The 19,278-nt window shown below is 37.8% G+C and overlaps 1 protein-coding gene across 5 annotated transcripts in view; it reads right to left on the reverse strand.

Annotated features, from left to right (window-relative positions):
• Positions 1-19,278, reverse strand: part of LOC114460827 (metal transporter CNNM4-like) — a 38,749-nt gene that overhangs the window by 5,850 nt on the left and 13,621 nt on the right. For 3 of the 5 annotated variants that reach the window (XM_028442704.1, XM_028442703.1, XM_028442701.1), the window contains 3 exons: positions 16,961-17,130; positions 2,999-3,095; positions 9-317 (listed from right to left, as the gene is read on the reverse strand). In XM_028442704.1, coding sequence (XP_028298505.1) covers positions 214-317; positions 2,999-3,095; positions 16,961-17,130 — 371 coding nt within the window. In that variant the 3' untranslated portion in view covers positions 9-213. Of the gene's footprint in view, positions 1-7; positions 470-2,998; positions 3,096-16,960; positions 17,131-19,278 lie in introns of those variants that run through there. The other 2 variants (XM_028442702.1, XM_028442705.1) reach the window with 2 other exon arrangements.

Raw genomic sequence — 19,278 nt, forward strand, 5'->3', positions numbered from 1 at the left:
TCTTAATAATGTATGCATTCAATGGTAATATTAGATATAAATAACTGCAGTAAGAAGAAGAAAAAAAAGATGATACGCGCAAATGAGTCTACACAAATCCCTTTGGAGAAACAAGTCTCCTTAAAGTCCTTGAGCATGAGTGAAGAAACCTTACCCATGACCTACTATTAAACCTTTCAGGAATCTCGTACCCCCTCTGTTATCAGATGTTCATTAACCCTGCCTTACAGCACCCAGACATGCCGGCGTTTTACCTGGCAACCGAGAGAACAGAGAAAACCTCTTAAAGGAGAGGAGGCGAGGACGAGGTACAGCCACTGAGAGGAGAGAGGGAGGTGGGGAGGGAGGGAGGAGATGAATGATGGGACACAGGGGAGGGAGAGGGAGGACAGTCAATGAGAGCAAAGGGAGACAGATCTGTTTCCAGAAAGGACCAGGACATGCACCACCATGATGAGATGCTGCTCCGCTGAAAGAACATCACATCAGGTTACACGCTGTTTGGAGATGAAGTGGAAATGGGACCACTGACTGTTACGGAGCCTTTTCTGGACGTTGACTGGGTCAAACGATTGACAAAGTGAATAAATGTGGCTCATGAAGAACAGAAGGTCAAGCAAATATAAAAGCATGCTTCACAAAAGTCTCCTCGACACCTAAAAGACTAAAGTATGACATGAGCTGAGGAAAAAAGGCCAGGAATCAATGGCTGTTATGTTCTGAAAGCTGCATTTTAATCTGTCGTAGTTTATTGTTGTTAAAGTTATAAATAGCCATGAAAAGGTTGAGACCAACACAAAAAAGTATCATCCAAAGACAAAAACTTGGACTTCATTAACCCTTTGCATTATTCTCAATTTTTTGCAATGTAAATCAGCACTTAATGCAATAAACAAGTACAGTGTGTGTGTGTGTGTGTGTGTGTGTAAAAGGAGAAATGATTCCATAAGTGAAAGACAGAAGTCACAGTATTGTTTCACTTCCCCATAATGAACACAAGTCCCTACTTGTGCTCTCGAAGAACTCTTCATTTTTCAAAAAATTTACCAAAGTTAGGGCAGCTCAATTAATCGAAATTTGATTACGATTTCGCTTATTACACCCATAGATCACAAAAATAACAATCGAGAAAAATGATTAAAAAATATATAAATATTTTTTGCACATGTTTTATTTGCTAAATAAAACAAACCCACTATTTCGTTCATCTGCAAATAATGAAGCTCGGCACACACATGTTATTAATACTAACTTTGAGTTGTTTAATTCATGCACATGCAAACTCCTCCCCTCCGCCCCGCCCCCTCAAAGCCAAAGCTAGCCTGCAGGCCAACACGAGGAAAGTTGTTGCTCGTGGTCTTGAAACAAGGCAGGAGAAATGCATCAAAAATGCTTGGTAAACTTCTATGGGAACACTGTGTTTAGTTTTGTGCAATAGTGAACATTCATTATTTTAGTGTGTTTAAAGGGGACATATCATGCTAAATCCAATTTTTTAGCCCTTAAATGCATTTTGCTGTATATTTAGAGTGTTTAGAAGTACACAAAAGTTCAAATTAATCTCTTCAGGTGCTCTGTTGATATCTTTAGATTCTGTTTTGGTCATATTTTTCAATCTGTTTTGATTTTTCTATTCTCTATTATGTTTTTTGAACAATAACGTCACAGTATTTGCAGCAGAACTGCCAAATTAGTTCATCAACTCCAGGCCCAACACTTCGAGCAATCCGCCATTTTTATTTCTCACTTTTATTTTGTAGTCCAAGCTCCAGGATGCCGAAGTTACGAGAGGATAAGTCAAAATGTTTGGTTGTTGGATGTAGTAACCCACACGCTTCATTACACCGTCTCCCAGCATCAGAACCTTTTCGAAGTGTCTGGTTGAGTTTTATTTTTCACAGAAATGTACCACATCTGTGGGTAAGATCATTTTTGTGTGCGCAAAGCACTTCAAGGATGACTTCTTCAGCAACCTCCGCCAGTATAAAGAAGGATTTGCTGAAAGACTTTGTCTGATTGAGTTAAATATTTTGTAAATAACGTGTGAATAAACATTTTCTTCGCCGCTAAATAATTGTATCTTTTCTATCAAACTACAAAAAGGACGAATAGGGTGGAGTTGAACCGAGTGTCACCTCTGCAACCTGGAGTGGGGGCGGGGTATGAAGTGTTTCATTTGCATTTAAAGAGACAGCACCAAAACGAGTTGCTCTCAGAAGCACATCAGAAAAGGGGTCTGTGGAGCTATAATAATGAGGAATTCAGACCCAAGCATTGCAGTTCCGCTTTATATAGACCATAACTGTATGATTTCTATCTAAAAAGGAAGGACTTAAATGCATGATATGTCTCCTTTAAGGATTTTATTTATTTATTATGTTTAAAGAATATATTTTATGCTTTTATTGTACAAAAAATAAATAGCTATTTGGTTGACAAATAACAAGTTGACAAAGGGTAGTGATTTCAATTATGACTAAAACAATATTTCTATAATCGAGCAGCCCTAACCAAATTTCACTGTAAGTTTACCAAAAGAAAAAACTAATTGTTTCATTTCAAACTTGGTTTGAAATTTATAAACTTAAAATCTTTAACTGTACAGAGTGAAACAAATAATAAATATGGAAATACAACTCTAGAAAAGTACATGTGGAATTACATTAAAATCATTCCAACAAAACTAACACAAAAGTTTATCCTCAATTTTCATCAATGAGGTATGAGTCAAACAAATGCCTTGATAAAAAAATGATTGTACTAACGTGAACTAATAGTGATAAAGTGAACAATAAGGATTCTCTGATCATCTCAAGCACAAAATGAAATACATTTGACCACAACAATACTAAACATTACTCCAATCCTTTAAATCAGGATGAACAAAAACATGGAATAGTGCTTAGGGTTGATAATATATGCCTCTCAATAAATACACTGTTCACTACAACGTAATTTCACTGCTAGAGGAGTGGAGTGGGAAAAGGTTGCAACTCACCCAGCGTGGGAGCACTAAGCGCCATGACGCCGTAGAACGAGAAAGGTCCGGTCTCAAACTTCATGTTCTCATTGCCGGCCTCGACCTCTACTTGACCCTGAGGAAATAAACACAAACTGAGACATTCAATAATCAGCTCAATTTAATCAGTACAACCAATAAAATAAAAAGATAAAAATATAGACAATAAATTGATTTAAATTCACACTTTAAATAGCTTTTGAAACTCACTGGGCTACTAGAGGAACCAACATGACATAATGATTTAAAAAAAAAAAAAAAAAATGTATGAAGATTAGCAACCACCATGGTGAAAGCTAATGGGAATCCAATGAACAAATAAACAAATTATGAACAGAAATATGACAAGAAAATGGGATTTTTCAATTTTTAAGTTCTGCCTTTGGTTAAAATTTTGTCAAAATCCTTTTAATATTTTTGACATAATCCTCCTCACGGACAAACAACTGAATAAATAAATGAAAGATATTACTTCCTGTGGGTATAATATGATATACTTCTGACTTTATCATAATATTCGAATTCTAGAATTTTAATTTATGTGATAAACTTTGTTTTTAGTTTGTCTGTTATCTGTTTTTGATGTTATCTTGATATTTCCTTTAAATTATTTATGTGTAATGTCAAACAGAAGTTTCTTAAGTTACTCATGCTAGTCTCTAGAGGGCAGTATAACACCAGGATACAAGAGATGAGGAACTGCATTTTTGCATTCTAAAGTACATCATTAGTAAGGGTAAACATACAGTCTATGGCTCCTTGTCTAGGACTAGAGTCAGCTTTTGGAAACCAGACTATACATCTGGCCAAGCTACTGTCTACGAAGGAACGATGTGATGCAACTAAAAAAAGAAAGTTTAATCGTAGAGATTCACAAATTGGAACCGGCACAAAGGGAAGGAGAGAAAGAGGGAAAGAAGGGGGTTGGGAAGGCCTCAGCGTTGGTGGACAGAGCTGTCGAGAACGGGCCTGCTGGAATGTGTGAACTGCAGCAACAACATGGTACAGTTAATCCACACTGTCATCCTGCCTTCCCTTCATCCTTCCATGCCCACAACACACTAACAGACAAGGACCTGACCAGTGACAGCTTAGCACAGGGGTCTCCAACCTTTTATCTTCTGTGAGCTACTTTTACCCAATGAAAGCGCCGCCGAGCTACTCATGTTCAGCAACATTTATTTACATTGCCAATTTCCATACAGACCAAATGAATACATTGTTTTGTACATAATGCATTCAAAAATGTCCAGTTGCATTTGTTGTATTTTATTACTTTTCAAGTTGGTACCAGGAACATTCCTGTATAAAAACTTCTGAAAAATGAAAGTCCCCAGCATACATGCTGTGTTCTTGAATGTTTTACCACATTTTCAACAATGCAAGAATTCTATTACTTAAAATGTGGATAACAAAAAATAAATAGACATTCACTAGCTTTGCAGGCTGTATTTGTGGATAAATAAATCTTCCTGATTCAGATAAGAAGTCAAAACATAACATTTTTATATGGTAGAACTTTGTGCACACAAATCCACCATCATCTCATCACTTCTACATGTTGAATGGTTTACATCAGTGAGAAGACTGGCATTGCATGGATTCAACCAGAGAGCTGTATGCAGGAGTGTATCCACTGAGATTCACTCTGATGGAGTCATTTAAATGCTCATCAGTCAGTCTGTTTCTGTACTTCGATTTTATGATGTTCATGTCAGAAAAGGCAGATTCACAAAGATATGTTGACCCAAACAAAGCACTTATTTTCAGAGCAACCTGGTGAAGATTTTTGTAATCCTCTGGCTCCACCAAACTCCAGAGATGCTGGGAATGCTGCTGGGATTTTAGCTGGACATTATTTTGGAGGTTCAAGACCTCCATCTCCATCTCCACAGGATCAACACTGAAAAGCTCAGCCATCTGTCCTGACAACTCACTAATGTCAACATCCAGGAAAGGATTTGCAATAAAGGTGACACAGGGTTCCAGTTTCTCAAAGTCAGAGAATCTATCTGTAAATTCCTGTCCCAGCCTGGACAACAGATCACAGTATCTGTGAACCTTAAACACTTTTTCTGCCCCCAAGTTGCTTTCCAGCATTTTCACAAAAGATGGAAAGTGTTGATATCTTTTGTTTTTTATTTGCTGGATGTAAAAGGAGAGTTTTGCACTGAATGCCTACACAGCACTGATCATGTCACATACATTTTTGTCTTTACCTTGCAACTGCTGATTTAGTTGGTTCATTTTGTCAGTTATATCTGCCAGGAAGGCCAGATCCAACAGCCACTCAGGATCACTTAGTAATGTGGTATCCTCTCCTCTCATTTCCATGAAAGCCTTGATGTCACTGAGCAAGGAAACAAAGCGTTGTAGTATCTTACCTCTGCTCAGCCATCTGACTTCGGTGTGAAGAAGGAGGTCTCCATATTCCGCAGAACATTCCTCCAGGAAAAGCTTGAAGCACCGGTGTTGCTTGGCCTTTGCACGAATGGAGTTGATGATTTTAACAACAGGCATCATGACATGATCAAACCCCAGAACCTTTCCACAAATAGCCTGCTGGTGTATGATGCAATGATAGTTCAGAAATCTAGGAAAGTCCGGGTCTGCTTTGCAATGAGCAATAAATCCCATCATAGCTGGTGCTCCATCAGTTGTTATCGAGACCAGTTTTTCAATGGGAACCTTTTTTTCCACCAAGTACTCCTTGACGGCGATGTAAATGTCCACTCCCTTGGTGGTGGTTTTCAGTGGAATTAATGTCAAAAACTCCTCTTTTGTGGTAAAATCACCAAAAACCATCCGTATGAAAACAGCCAGCTGTGCTGTGTCACTGGTATCCACGGACTCGTCACACTGGAGGGAAAACCAGGAACACCTGTTGAGGTCCGACTCAAGCTGTTTCACCGCATCCACGGACAGCGCACACACTCTGCGTGCCACAGTATTTGCGCCAAGTTGAACGCTGGCAATAGCAGACAGAATCTCCGTCTTATTTTTATAGTCCTGGAATAAAGACTCTGCCGCCGCGGTCATAGCCTCTTTAATGACCCCGCCATCAGTGAAGGCCTTTTTGTGCTTGGTCAGGATGTGCGCCACTTTAAATGATGCCTCGGTTGATGTGCCAGCCTTTTTCGTCGGTTTTTTGAACAGAGATTGTTGTTTTTGGAGTGCGTTTTTTAGTTCTTTTACCTTCTCTTTCCGGAGGTTGCTTCCCACTGGAAAATCACGTGAAAAGTTGCTGTGAACTTTGGTGAAATGCCGCTCCACGTTACATTTTTTACCAACTGCCAAGCTTGCGCCACAGATCAGACATACACACTTGTCGTTCACGTTTGTGAAACAGAAGTCCGTTTCCCATTCCTCGTGGAAATAATACGTTTTTTGTCTCTTACTGGCATGACTGAACTCTGCAGCTGCCATTTTTGCCAACCGCCTGGCACTTGACCCGGTCTGGCTACACTTCATCCCTCCCCCTCACCCCGTTCGAATAACATAGGTGCAGCAGCGCAAGCAGATCTTTGATTGGCAGCTCATTGACAAATAATTTATTTAATCTCGAGACAGTTTTCCAAGTGACGAATCAAAACTTGTGATGCTGTTGAAGAGCCACTGGATAGGTCCTTGCGAGCTACTGGTAGCTCGCGAGCGACGTGTTGGAGACCCCTGGCTTAGCACATGCTGAGGTAACAAAGACAACTGGACTGTTGTGTATAAAATACTCTGTGGTTCACTGCTCACTCTTGGATACAATGTGTCAAAAAACTAGAACAAAAACATGACCAAGCTCATTGTTCACGTATTACAAAAAACATATTTCTATATATTTTCATCACAAAACACAAAAATAACAATACTTGAATATATAATTATTTAATCAATGCTATGTCATATGGATTTGCTTTACCCTGGACATGATGCCAGTCTGTTATAGAACACCTACACACAGACAAAAGTCACAGTTACTCTCATAACCAATCTAGAGAAGATGTCCAGATCCAAAGGAGCAAAAAACTAGTATCGAAATATATCGGCCTGCCACCGCAATATGATATAGAGTATATTGTTTTTACTGGATTTATTGAGAACATTTTCTAATTATCCCCCGCCACAAATGTGGAAGGGGGTTTGAGTTCCATCCATCCGAGTTAAAGGGAACAGCTTTTCTCAGATATCGTTTAAGATAGGATAACTGAATTCGGTGTGTGGCTTCAGGGTATCAATACCTTGATGGAGTTCGAAAGTGAGAAGTGCGCACTTATTTTTTCCGGAGTTATTGCCCTTGTTCAATTTTTTTTTTAACTCTGTTCAAGGTATCTTCAAAGGGGACAGCTTTACTCAAAAACAGTTTAAGATAAGATAACCAAATTCAGTACGTGGCTTCAGGGTATCAATACCTTGATGGAGTTCAAAAATGAGAAGCGTGCAATAATTTTTCTGGAGTTTTTGCTCGAGTTCCATTATTTTTTTACTCTGTTCGAGGTATCTTCAAAGGGGACAGCTTTTCTCAGAAACCATTTGAGATAGGATAACCAAATTTGCTGTGTGGCTTCAGGGTATCAATACCTTGATGGAGTTCAAAAATGAGAAGTGCACAATTCTTTCTTCCGCAGTTATTGCCCTTGTGTAATTTTTTTTTTTTTACTCTGTGGTTTCTTCAAAAGAAACAGCTTTTCTTAGAAAACATTTAAGATAGTGAGTAATTTTATATTCTGATGTGATAATTTTTTCTTATGTATACATCTAAGCTACATTTAGGAAAAGGTTGTGAGTTATAATGAGAACCAATCTGGCGGGGGATGTTGATGACTGTCTTGTTTATTTTGTTGTTATTGTATTTATATGCAGAACATTCTTATGTTTAGGTTCAAATTTATATAACTCATTGGTTGACAATAAATGAGCCAGTTTTTTTCTCATACCTACTGCTGCCGACTATTGTTTTCCATTTGAGTAATATCATTTGATCGTTCCACACTAAAAAATAAGTCATTAAAGTAGATTTGATTCATGCTGTGCTCAATGTCATCAGCCAATATGCAAGGCAAGTGTATTTCATTTCAAGTCAACATTGCATATCGCTGAATAGTGCATAGAATTAGGTCAAGAAATTGCTTCCTGGACATTTTATTTGGGTCTTTGTGAAAAATGTAAATGTTATCCTAAAAAGAAAAGCAAATAAATACTTATAAGAAAATTTAAATAATAAAATACTAAAACTAGTCAGAACCAGCATACCAAACCATTCTGACCAGGACAGTGAGTTCCTTGAGCAGATGACCAAAAGTTATTAAACCTTTATTTTACTGAAAGAAATAGTTATCCTCCTCATTTGGTAGCTCTGTACTAGTATCACAGTATTTTAAAGATAATGTACTATTTAAAAATGTAGAAATAACCTAACAGCAGGCATTAAGCTTCAACAAAACAAAAACCCAGTGAGGAACAGGACTGAAATATAGAGTAAGAAAGTGATAAAAGCCTTGTGATGTGTAAAACCAGCAGGCAAGCAGGGGTTAATATTTCTATTTTTCACAGATTAGTAACAGACAGCGGCCTTCAACTCAAGCTCAAGACAAATATCTTTGTTTTCCCTTTGTTGCTGTCGATTTTTCTTTAAGATCTCAGACAGTTCTGTGGTTCAGACTTCAGACAAACAATATAATCAGAAATCACTCACGCTATTTTTGGCCACAAGGAGAGGTGAAGGAGAAGAAAGGGGCAATAATGCAATGTCAAAAGCCCAGTGCCATTTCCTTGCTCTTCTTAATCAGCATCATGACTGACCTGAGTGAAAATGCTAGAAGCCCAAATGCTCGGCTGAAATAATCAAGCGAATCTTTCAGCATAATAAAAATTAATAGAAAGATTTTGGAGACAAAAATCTAAAGTGTAAAGCTTGGAAAGACACAAAGCAGACAAATCTCCTCAATTCTTCCAAACATTTTGATACCCTAATTTCTATAATCAGACAAATTCAAATACAGCATTCTCACAATTCCTATATATTATGCATTTCTATATCTATTATCTGCAGAAGTGAAAAATTACCTATGAATCTATTTGTTTAAGTCCAATAACCCTTAGCTTTCTTTAATCATTTGTTATTAATTTTAATCAGAAAAAACCCCAACAACAAAATAGAATTTTTAAACAACCCATGACACAAGTAATCAGTTTATCAAATGAATGGTCTTCTCGAAAAATTATCAAAATGCAAAACAGATGGCATTGCACGAGATTATCATTAACAGATTCCTATAGCGCCGTACAAGGCTTGTCCCACTTAATTAATTAATACATTTTCTAATTTATCCATTGTGTATTTCTGACCCCGCAACCCTGAAAAACAATAACAAGCGGGTCTGAAAATGGATGGTGCATTTTTGATCAAAGGAAGAAATTGATGCAGGGCATTGGTGCACAAATGAGATAATCACTTTAGAGATCTTTTAGGATAGGGGTGTTCTTTCACTTTTGTAAAGTTTACCAAATACTCCGAAACATTGTTGATTTCACAGTGAGGAACCAGAACCCATCATATGTTATGGTTTCATTCATGAAAGTGTCTATTTGTACGGTTGCTGTATGGACAACACCCGGTGCTATTGGTACGGTTACCGAAGTACATGTACGTAGCGTCTTAGGGTCAAGTTTAGGTTAGAACCCAATATCGCAACAATTTTTAGGGTTAGGGCAAGGTTTAGCCTTAGTCACGTGACCTAAACTGACCAATGGGCCTCTGCGTACGGATAGAATGTCGGTATATTGATGCGGCAACCGTACGGATAGGCACTGCCTTCATTTAATGGGACTGTTTTTCAGGAAATTTACTTTTAATCTCCTGAAATGTTTCAACTGCCAGTCTTCTTCAGAAGCGTCTGCCAATCGCTTTGATGAGAATGTCTGAATAAATGAAACTTTATCATATCATTTAGAACAAAGGCGCAAAAAACTTTCTGGAATTCAAAGCCATCAGTTTGACTTTGATCCTTAATGAAGAGTCGTTCCCTTCAAATTAAAATGAGTGGATATTCTAATCTCCTCTCGACACATGGTCCACCCTGAGAGAGTCTGCTGAGGTCAAATATTTGGCCCGCTGCACACACACTACCCAGTAGCATGTTTGGAGTTAAATTTAAAAGGAGGGGTGGAAAACAGGGAGACAAAGGGTAGACGCTGAGAAAGGTGGAGGACAGCTAGTCAGACTTGTTCTCCCAGATCTGTGCACGCTACGTTGACAGTTAACAAGACACCAGTACGGCTCTGACTGTGGGCTATATTTTTATGACATATATACAAATAAATGTATTTGTTTTAATTATGGTAATATGAAATTAACTCTATGTCAAGAAATCATTTTTTACTGGTACAGGCCGACACCTAACACCAGTACGAGTTTCTAATTTCAAACATAAACATACAACGTAAAACCCAGATGAAGCTCACATTACCTCCAGGCCAGTTTGGACACGCACACACAAACTTTTTAACCCTTTTTCATTTTCTTTGGCTACTTTGCAACTTCCTTTGTCCCATTTTTGCCCCTTTTCAAAAACTTCTGAAACTTTTTTCAAGATTTCAGCAACCTTTTGCAAATAGATATCCCCCCCCCTTTTTTTCTTCTATTTTTTGTCCATTTTCATTGCCTTTTGACACTTTTGATCCTTTCTTTAATACTTTTGTAACTTTTCATCCAAAAATACTAACTTTTGCCCAATAAATCCCACTTGTTTCCTTTTTCACAATACTTTGCCTCTTTTTGTTTAATATTTTTGCCCTTTTTCACTATTGTTTGTCACATTTTGCCCATTTAAGCCACCTTTTGCCATTACATATCACCCGTTTCCTCTTTTTTTGCCTAATTATTTGTCACTCTTGACCTGTTTTTGCCAATTTAGTCACTTTTCACAATTTTCTTGCAATGTTTTTGCCACCCGTTAATAAATTCTTGTGACTCGCATTGGAGAAAGTGTAGAAAATGAAGAAACTTGCACCGCCCCACATAAGCCGTCAGACGGGTCATGTAAGAAAAAAATCATTTAAAAAAAAACAAAAAAATAAAAACTTAGCGGACCACACCGGCCCACTTTAGGTCAACGGCTCACCGAGACGATGCCCAGTATGCCAGATGGCTAGTCCACCGCTGGTTTCTAGTAGCTTAAAGTCCACACCATACAATGAACATCACTGGATTTAGCCTTTCCCTTTCATGAAAAAGTTTTCCGGTGTCACGGACTGAGTTTACCTCATACTGAGATCGATGATGAGCATATATGAGCATGCACACTACCGGAAAATGAATTTTTGCTAAAATTTTTTATTTTTTTTTTAAATTCAGTTTTGTTTTTTTTTTGTTTCAAAGTGAACAGGCATTTTTTTGTTTATTGGATTAGGTTAGGGTCAGGTTACAATCTCAGTACAGAGGTAAACTAAGTCATTGACACCGGGTTAGGGTTTTGTGCATTCAAACCAATTTGTTCACAGAAACTCTGTTGCCTCATAATGGTTTGTGAAGGCTCTGCAGGAATCACTGCAGTGCGTATCATGATAAAAAAGTGGGTGAGGGACTTCTTGGTAAAAAAATTTACCTAAAAAACGATGCTTTGGACACTGTTACGGCTGAATTTACGGTTGACCTCATTTGGAGACATGATTTATTGCTCTGGTTGAATGATGGAGTCGAGGAGAAGCATTGATGGTTTTATAAAAAAGGGTTTATTCTAAAACTAAGAAAAAAGGTACAAGATGGAACAAAGTGAAACAAAATTAGCGTCCGTCCAGGCGGACGTCCGAAGGAAGTGCCGCGCCCCCTAACAGTTTCAAAGCTTAAGCTTTTTATACAGATAAGAGCAAAGTTCCACTCTGGGGTAAGGAGGAGGGGAGAGTCAGATGCCCAATAGTGGAAAGATTTGAGGATGATGAAGACGTATATGTTATGAAGAAGATGTGCGCCACTCTTATCTCCTTGATAGTGTGTGCTGCATGCGAGCAGAGACTCTGGCCTTGGCTCTGTGCACTGAGTACGCTCTGTACTGTTTAATCATGATTCAGCTGTTCAAAAGTGTAAAGAGTAATGGATTGTATTAAAACATGACAAATTGTACACATGAACATACATTTGACGATATGATGATGAATATAAAAATGACCATAACAACACCTTTATGTAATTTTTAATTTAACATAATAAAACATGTTTTTAGAACCAGAGAGCACAATACTCACTTCATGAACAAAGCAATAAATGAAGTTAATGGAGGGGGGGAAGTCACTATAAGCCCCCAGTTGTTGGAAACGTGTAATTGCTGCTACGTTACAAGAAAAGCAGGTGTAGAAGATGAATGAATAAATGAATGGATTAATGGATAATGAGATGTCTGAGCTTGTGCGTTTGTCTTGCCACTTTGTAATTACCAGTTAAGGCTAAGATATTGTAGCAAACATTCATGAATGATTCAGCTTAATTTTAAACATGTGTCATTACTGGTTCTATGTGTATGTGTGTGAGTTTTACTTGTTGCTTTGGAGCACGAGACCTACACTAAGTCTTGGCCAAAGTTCAAACCAGAGCACTGCAACTCATCAACGTGAGAAAGAACTCTGTGTCCCCTCTGAGGCAACAATCCATCAACTTGTGTCGCACAAGGCGTTGATGAATGATGCCTTCCAACAGGTTTGAAAGCAAAGTGACGCGGTCCTATTATATATACCGTAGGTGTGACCACTAAAGATTAAGACTGGTTACGGCAAGTTTTGAAATCAAGTGACAAAACAAAAGGTCATTAAATGCAGACGTAGGATTATGGAATGAAGGGAAGTCAGTAAATAGTTTTGAAATCTTTAAAAAAGGGCTAAAGTGTTTTAGAATTTTTTGTTTGCCAACAGATAAGATGTGTACAAGAGGTTCATTCTAAAAGCAGAGCAGTGGGACTGAAGATTTATTGTAGATCTTATGAAAAGCTCAAACACGGGAACACAGAAATATAAGCCTTGTGACGGCTGTGATTATCCACATCATAGAGATGTCTTTGTTTTGACTTTTATTCTTCAACCTGTCTCCAAGGCTAACTTCTTTGCAGAAAACTGATTTTTTAATTCAAAATATTGTTCTATGACTCATCACCCAGAATGAATGGCCCTATGAAATAGGCCAGTTGATCGACAGGTTGATTTAAATTCTTTACCCTCTTATTTAGTCTGCTAGAGATACAACCTATCAAACTTGATCGATATAAAGCTAGAATGATTACTGAAGTAATTCCAAGCTTTATAATAATAGCTACATTCAACCATTCACTCAAATACAATGACAGAACTGTAATGTCAAGTGTTAATCTGTCATTAGGAGCAATTTAGGGTTCAGCATCTTGCCCACAAACACTTTGTCACATCAACAGATGGAATCTTGGAGCTAAACCCCCAACCTTTGCTTCAGAAGACAGAAGTTATTTAGGTCTTAAATGTGTGTATGTGTTCATTTGCACGTGTTATGATGTTTCACCGTCACACCTCTTGCCATTGCCTAATAACATTTACACTTTGGCACAAGACAAGAAAATGTTGATCACTGCTCATGTGTTACACTGTAACATCACACAGTTCTGTCTAACAGCAGCGAGATATTATAGCCTGTGACCCAATTAAAAACTCAACAAGAAAAGAAAGTTTAAGAAAAAGAGTGACAAAGATGATCTTAATTACTACATACATAAATCATGAAATCTGCTATATAGACAACATAAATAAAAATTGTTAATGTAGCAGCATTTGATGTGCTGTGCAGTTGATAGTAGAAAAAAAAAGATTGTATTTCATAGCAGTAATGCACAGTGCAGTATTGCACAGTGCAGTATTGCAACGGCCCTGGGGTATGTGGTATTTTTCAGTCAATTTGTTTTTGGCTTTTTTGTCCTATACTGCCTTCCTGAGGCTAACAGCTGGAACAGGTGATGTGCAGGGTGGGATGAGTACTCAAGGATTAGTGACGTGCCGTGAGCACTAGGTTTGGGTAGGCAGGGTGTTGCAAATCGAGACCACCAATGTCGACATCAATGACAATTTCATATGTTTCGGCTGGCAAGTGTTAATCAAACAAAATCAACATCGTAAACACCATTAAAGAAACAAACAATTATTCAATATAGACTGCATACTCTCCCAACAAGATATATCTCATGACACGGCAGCACATCCTATGTTGTTGGAAACTCAGAAACAGGAAGAAAATGACAACAACAACTCAGAAGCCAATCCTTCCTTTTGTACCATTCACTGTGGAAAGTATGAACAATTTTCTGACCTTACCTTTGTTGAAGGTCTGGTAGCTCAGGTGTTAGTTTCCCATCTTTTAAAAGCTGTCATTTTTCCTCAAAAGAATGTTTCTTTATTGTCTCTAGCGCTGTCATCCTGCCTGTAGTGTTATCCCGCCCACTCGCAAGAGAACGTAGCACGCAGTATCAATTTACTAATGCACTGTGAACGTACGTATAGCATTTAGCATAGCACGGTTACGTCCAAAGGCAGCGTAGAGAGCTGCCTTTTTACATAAAGATCTCCACAAGTGCAGCATCGCCATTCCGCAGCAATGAATGTGGGTTTGTACTTTGTAGTTGGTGATGAGGGGAGAACTCTGAGCCACTGCGACTGAGTGTGCCGCCATCTTTAAAGTTGATCTAAAACCAGGAACACATTGTTCTTGGATGACTGCATTTTCAATCTCCGTGCTCTCCCCTTGATATTTCAATACCCCAGACAAATAGATAACCTGACCTTAAGACATATTTAAACCAGATTTTTATTCTACATTTTGCTACCCACTTTTGATGTACAATTAAATTGTTGCCATATTTAACTACATTAATTTTCTACTAATACTAAGATGTCTTTATTAGCATTTTAATCTGAGGGTGTGTAGATGCGCAATAACTCATATTTGTTGAAACGTCACCATTTTCCTTGCTCTGTTTTTAAATGCATTGTGAGGCATCTTTGAAATGTGAACATACTAGCGCACTACAGAGATAAGAAAACAAGAACAAGTTAATAAAATGTTAGTAAAAAAATCAACTCATTTATCATCAACAAAGCTGTCATTTTAAACAGCATAATAAAATAACACTAAAGACATGAGCCTAGAAACGTTTTCCCACAATGTGTCAAACATAGGCAAACTTCCTCAAGCCTGAAAAATAAATAATTGTGTCTAGACTCTGCACTTGTTTGAATTAAATATTTACAGGCAAAGAATATAATTGATAGAGTTACTATTCTCTGATGTTTCCAACAAACTTTTGCAAATGCGCGGCAAGAAACCCCAAATTGCTCGTCTTTGGTGTTTTAGTGTCATTACAGGATTTCTCTTCATCCAAGTTAATAATAAAAACTAATGGTGTTCAGAGTAAAACATGACAATAATGATATTAAAAAGGCACCGACCACGTGTGAGGTCCACAGAAACCTGAGTTCAGCCTCCCTCACAGAACAACAAAAAGCTTTTAGAGCTCCCAGGATTACTGGACTTGGCAAATGATTGTTTGTGGACTAAATGGGTATGAAGTGTGTGAAGTAAATACAAGTTTAAATCAATGGAGCTGCAACTTTCCCATTCAGTGGGAGGCATAGAAGATACAGTTAAATATAAAGCAGCTAAAAACACAGCAGTTCTATTTATGTTACAGGTGGAAAAAAATAGGAGAGTTTCTTTTATTGAAGGTTGTTGAGCTTTGCGTTGATTAAACATATGGGCACCATTGACTGGTTGACAGAGGGATGAACGGATGCTGCCTAACTTTCAAGCTGTGCTGTTAGGTGAGCCTTGATGAATCAACAGAAGGTAGAAGGTCAAAGGAATGGAGAGGAGCACTCTCCTAAAGGTTGATCTCATTATCCAAGTTGCTCATCTTTTATTCTGGGATGAAGCAGCGGGAATCCGACATTTTGAAAGCCAAGTATGGATCAAGCTGAGTAAACAGCTACAGCAGTTTGTGTTTATGAATTTTTATAATCCTCAATATGTCCGCACGCACAGCTGAAATTCACCATTTCATTCCGTTTTTATCAACCAGGGAGGAAAAAAAAAAAATCATTGAATTACTGGAAAAATTTGTAGATTATAACAGTTCATGCAAACTGATGGACAGCGACAGTCTAAGTTTAAGTTGTTTAAACTTGGTCACAGCCGTGCAAGAGAGTCAGATTGTACAGAGAATCATTTGAAACCTTCAGGATTGCAGCCCTCTAGGACACAGCTTGGACAGCTCTTATAGATAGACTCAACTTAGAAATAAAAAAGAATGACATGGTTTACTTTAGGTCTCGTCAACTTGGGCCAAGAGCATACAGCAGAAGAAAACTCTTCATCACATAACAGCACGACAACTACTAAATACAGTGGTTCCTAACCTTTTTTAGGTCGTGACCCCACTTTGATATCACAAAGTCTTTTTTTAATTAATTTTTGATCATGTTTGTGATAGTGTTCGTAGCACTAGTTTTGAGATGCAGCAGCTCAAATATTTTGATAATGTTTTAACTGGATTCATATTTGAGGAAGTGAAAATATAGAATACAGTTGTTTGAGATTTTGTTTGGTGTTTTAATTTGAAAAAGAATAATCTAGAAAATGTGAAAAATATCATTTTAATCAGTAATTTCTTTTAATCAATTACTAGATATTTCAGGCAACCCCACATGGAGTCACGACCCCAAGGTTGGAAATACCCTGACGTAATGTGTGGCTGTTAGTTTGAAGGTTAAAAAATGTACTGTACCCAATATGCCCCTAATCAAATGACTTACTTATATGTGGGTATATAATATATATAGGCTGACAAACTCACATAAAAACAAAATTGAATGTAAAAGTTTATCACACTGCCAGTAAGTCTCACTAATAGCCATTCATCCCATGCCCTCCTCCCCCAGTTCATTGCATACCTGCAGGATGAGAATGAAGTAGTCCACAGCCTTTCCTCTTTGGTAGATGTAGTGGTGGGAAGAGTGTTTCTCTTTTTTGTTGAACTTGATCTCGTGGATCACGTTGGGGTGGCGAAGAATTCGTAAAAGCGCCTTTTCTGAGATCAATGAAGGGTTGAACAAGCTCACCTCTGCAGGACATGGAAAAGATACACAATCATTTACCAATGTTACAAATGGATCTGCCTATTCACTCGGCTGTTTGTATGAAAACATGTGGACGATTACATAATGTTCTCAGCAGAAACATTCACACTGCAGGTGAGAACACTTTTCACACTCCAGCCTCACACCTTACAAGGGCTTTAAAAACAAAATGTGTTGCTCACATATTGTAAAGTGTGAATCAGAACCCATTACATTCAGTGTGTGTTGAAGGTCTGATGAGTCCAAGATTCTCCAATTCCTGAGTAGCACTGTAAACTAGTCTAACCTCTACCCATGAAGGCTAGTTAAGATGATATAGTTTATACAATTTTCAAGTACTGCTGGCCAAATTGCTGAGAGCTGTTTAAGAGATAAATTTACTCTGAAATCCCTCAAATACGTCATAGATTAGTTCTGTGTGTTGGAGCTAGGGCTGGGCGATAATGACCAAAATCTATATCTCAATATTTTTTTTTTCAAAATGGCAATACACAATATAAATCTCAATATTTTTAACTCAATAAAGTCTTACCAGAAAGATAATTCTTGGTTGATGCAAAATGCCATACAGTGACATTTATTGACAAACAGGTGTACATAATGTGCCACTTTTGGCTTTTTCTCCTATAAGGGACAGCATGTGTGAGTGAGTTCTATAGTGTGGCTTGTTTAGGGGTAGGTCTGGTTTAGGACACACTCAGCAATCCATCAAACTGTGTTTTTCAAGCTATTCAGAGAAGTAGTCAAATAAGCAACTCCTAAAATGAGTATTATAATACAACATTTTAAGCGATATTGGAATTTTCCATATCGCCAATATAGAAATCTCGATATATCTTTAAGTTCAATATATTTCCCAGGCCTAATGGTAATGGTTACACATCATTTTGTTTATACCGCATATTCACGTTGTTGTGCAAGAAGTTACTAACAGCCTTAAAAAAGCATGCGTTTAAAGTGCTTTTTATTGCACATGCAGCTTCCAAATCGCCTCTCATTCCTACTAATAAAGGATACAAATAAGAGTCGTTCAGTTGAGTTGTCTTCTATTGCTTGAGTTGAGTATCAGCACATGTACAGAGAGAAGTTGATGTATTCGACTTGTCGTATGTATATAAATGAAGTCCTGAGGCATATTGGCTTTACATTCATTACTCAACTAAGTTAAGCCTGGTTTTTGCAATCAGAGCTCAGTTATGAATGCCCGGACCCCACCCAAACTAAAAACAAAGAAGCGGTGCACCCTGCAAACTAAACCGCAGCACACACAGAGAGTGGTGAGCATATACAACCAACGATGGTAATCATCATCCACAAGACAAACAAAGTCCATTCACTCATGTTTACATATTAGGTCACAAGTTCAACCTCTGCACTAGAATAATAAACTTTCCACAACCTTTACCAAATGATTTTCTGCAGTATTTCCTTTGTTTTCCATTGTTGTTTTAGCAGAAAGAAAAAACAAAAACAGAAACTCAACAAACTGGCAAAGCTTGATGGTCTGTTCCCAAAGTGATGTAAAAATACATTCCCTGTGCAAAATTAGTTTGAGAGGCCAACTGTCTAATGTGAAATATTGGCTAGGAAATATAAATATGCATTCTTGGACACTTAAAATGAGGGCAAACAAATATGGGATTCGTCACACATGATCTAGAGAAAACAAACCTTCTGGAAAACTAAAATAGTCCAATTCCTGCATAATGAATCAAGATGGAAAAATTATGAAAAAGCAAACCCAAATCAAGTGAGCAGACGGTGATGCGATACTCCCACAGTACATACCACACTATGTGGGAGAGGAAGTGCTACATCATGCTAGCTTACATTACCGCTTTTGGCAGGGGAAGGCCGGCCAACGCGTGCTAACTCAACAACTTGCACCATGAATTTAAGTAGTGTCAGCATCTTGTCCAGCATGTGTTTGTGTGCAGAGGTTGGGAGAGGCAGACACAGGATGTTCAAATCTAAAACATGCAAGTTCATATGAGTCACTCAAATCAAGGAGTGTTTCCATTTACATTTAAAGGTCCACTGGGCTAATGTTAGCATGCTTTATGTTACAAACAAATCTCAAATTAATTAGGTTGTGCTAATTTTAGCTAGCTCATGTTTTGTCATGCTATACA

Source organism: Gouania willdenowi, unplaced genomic scaffold (assembly GCF_900634775.1).
Source record: "Gouania willdenowi unplaced genomic scaffold, fGouWil2.1 scaffold_7_arrow_ctg1, whole genome shotgun sequence".
Taxonomy (NCBI): Eukaryota; Metazoa; Chordata; class Actinopteri; order Blenniiformes; family Gobiesocidae; genus Gouania; species Gouania willdenowi.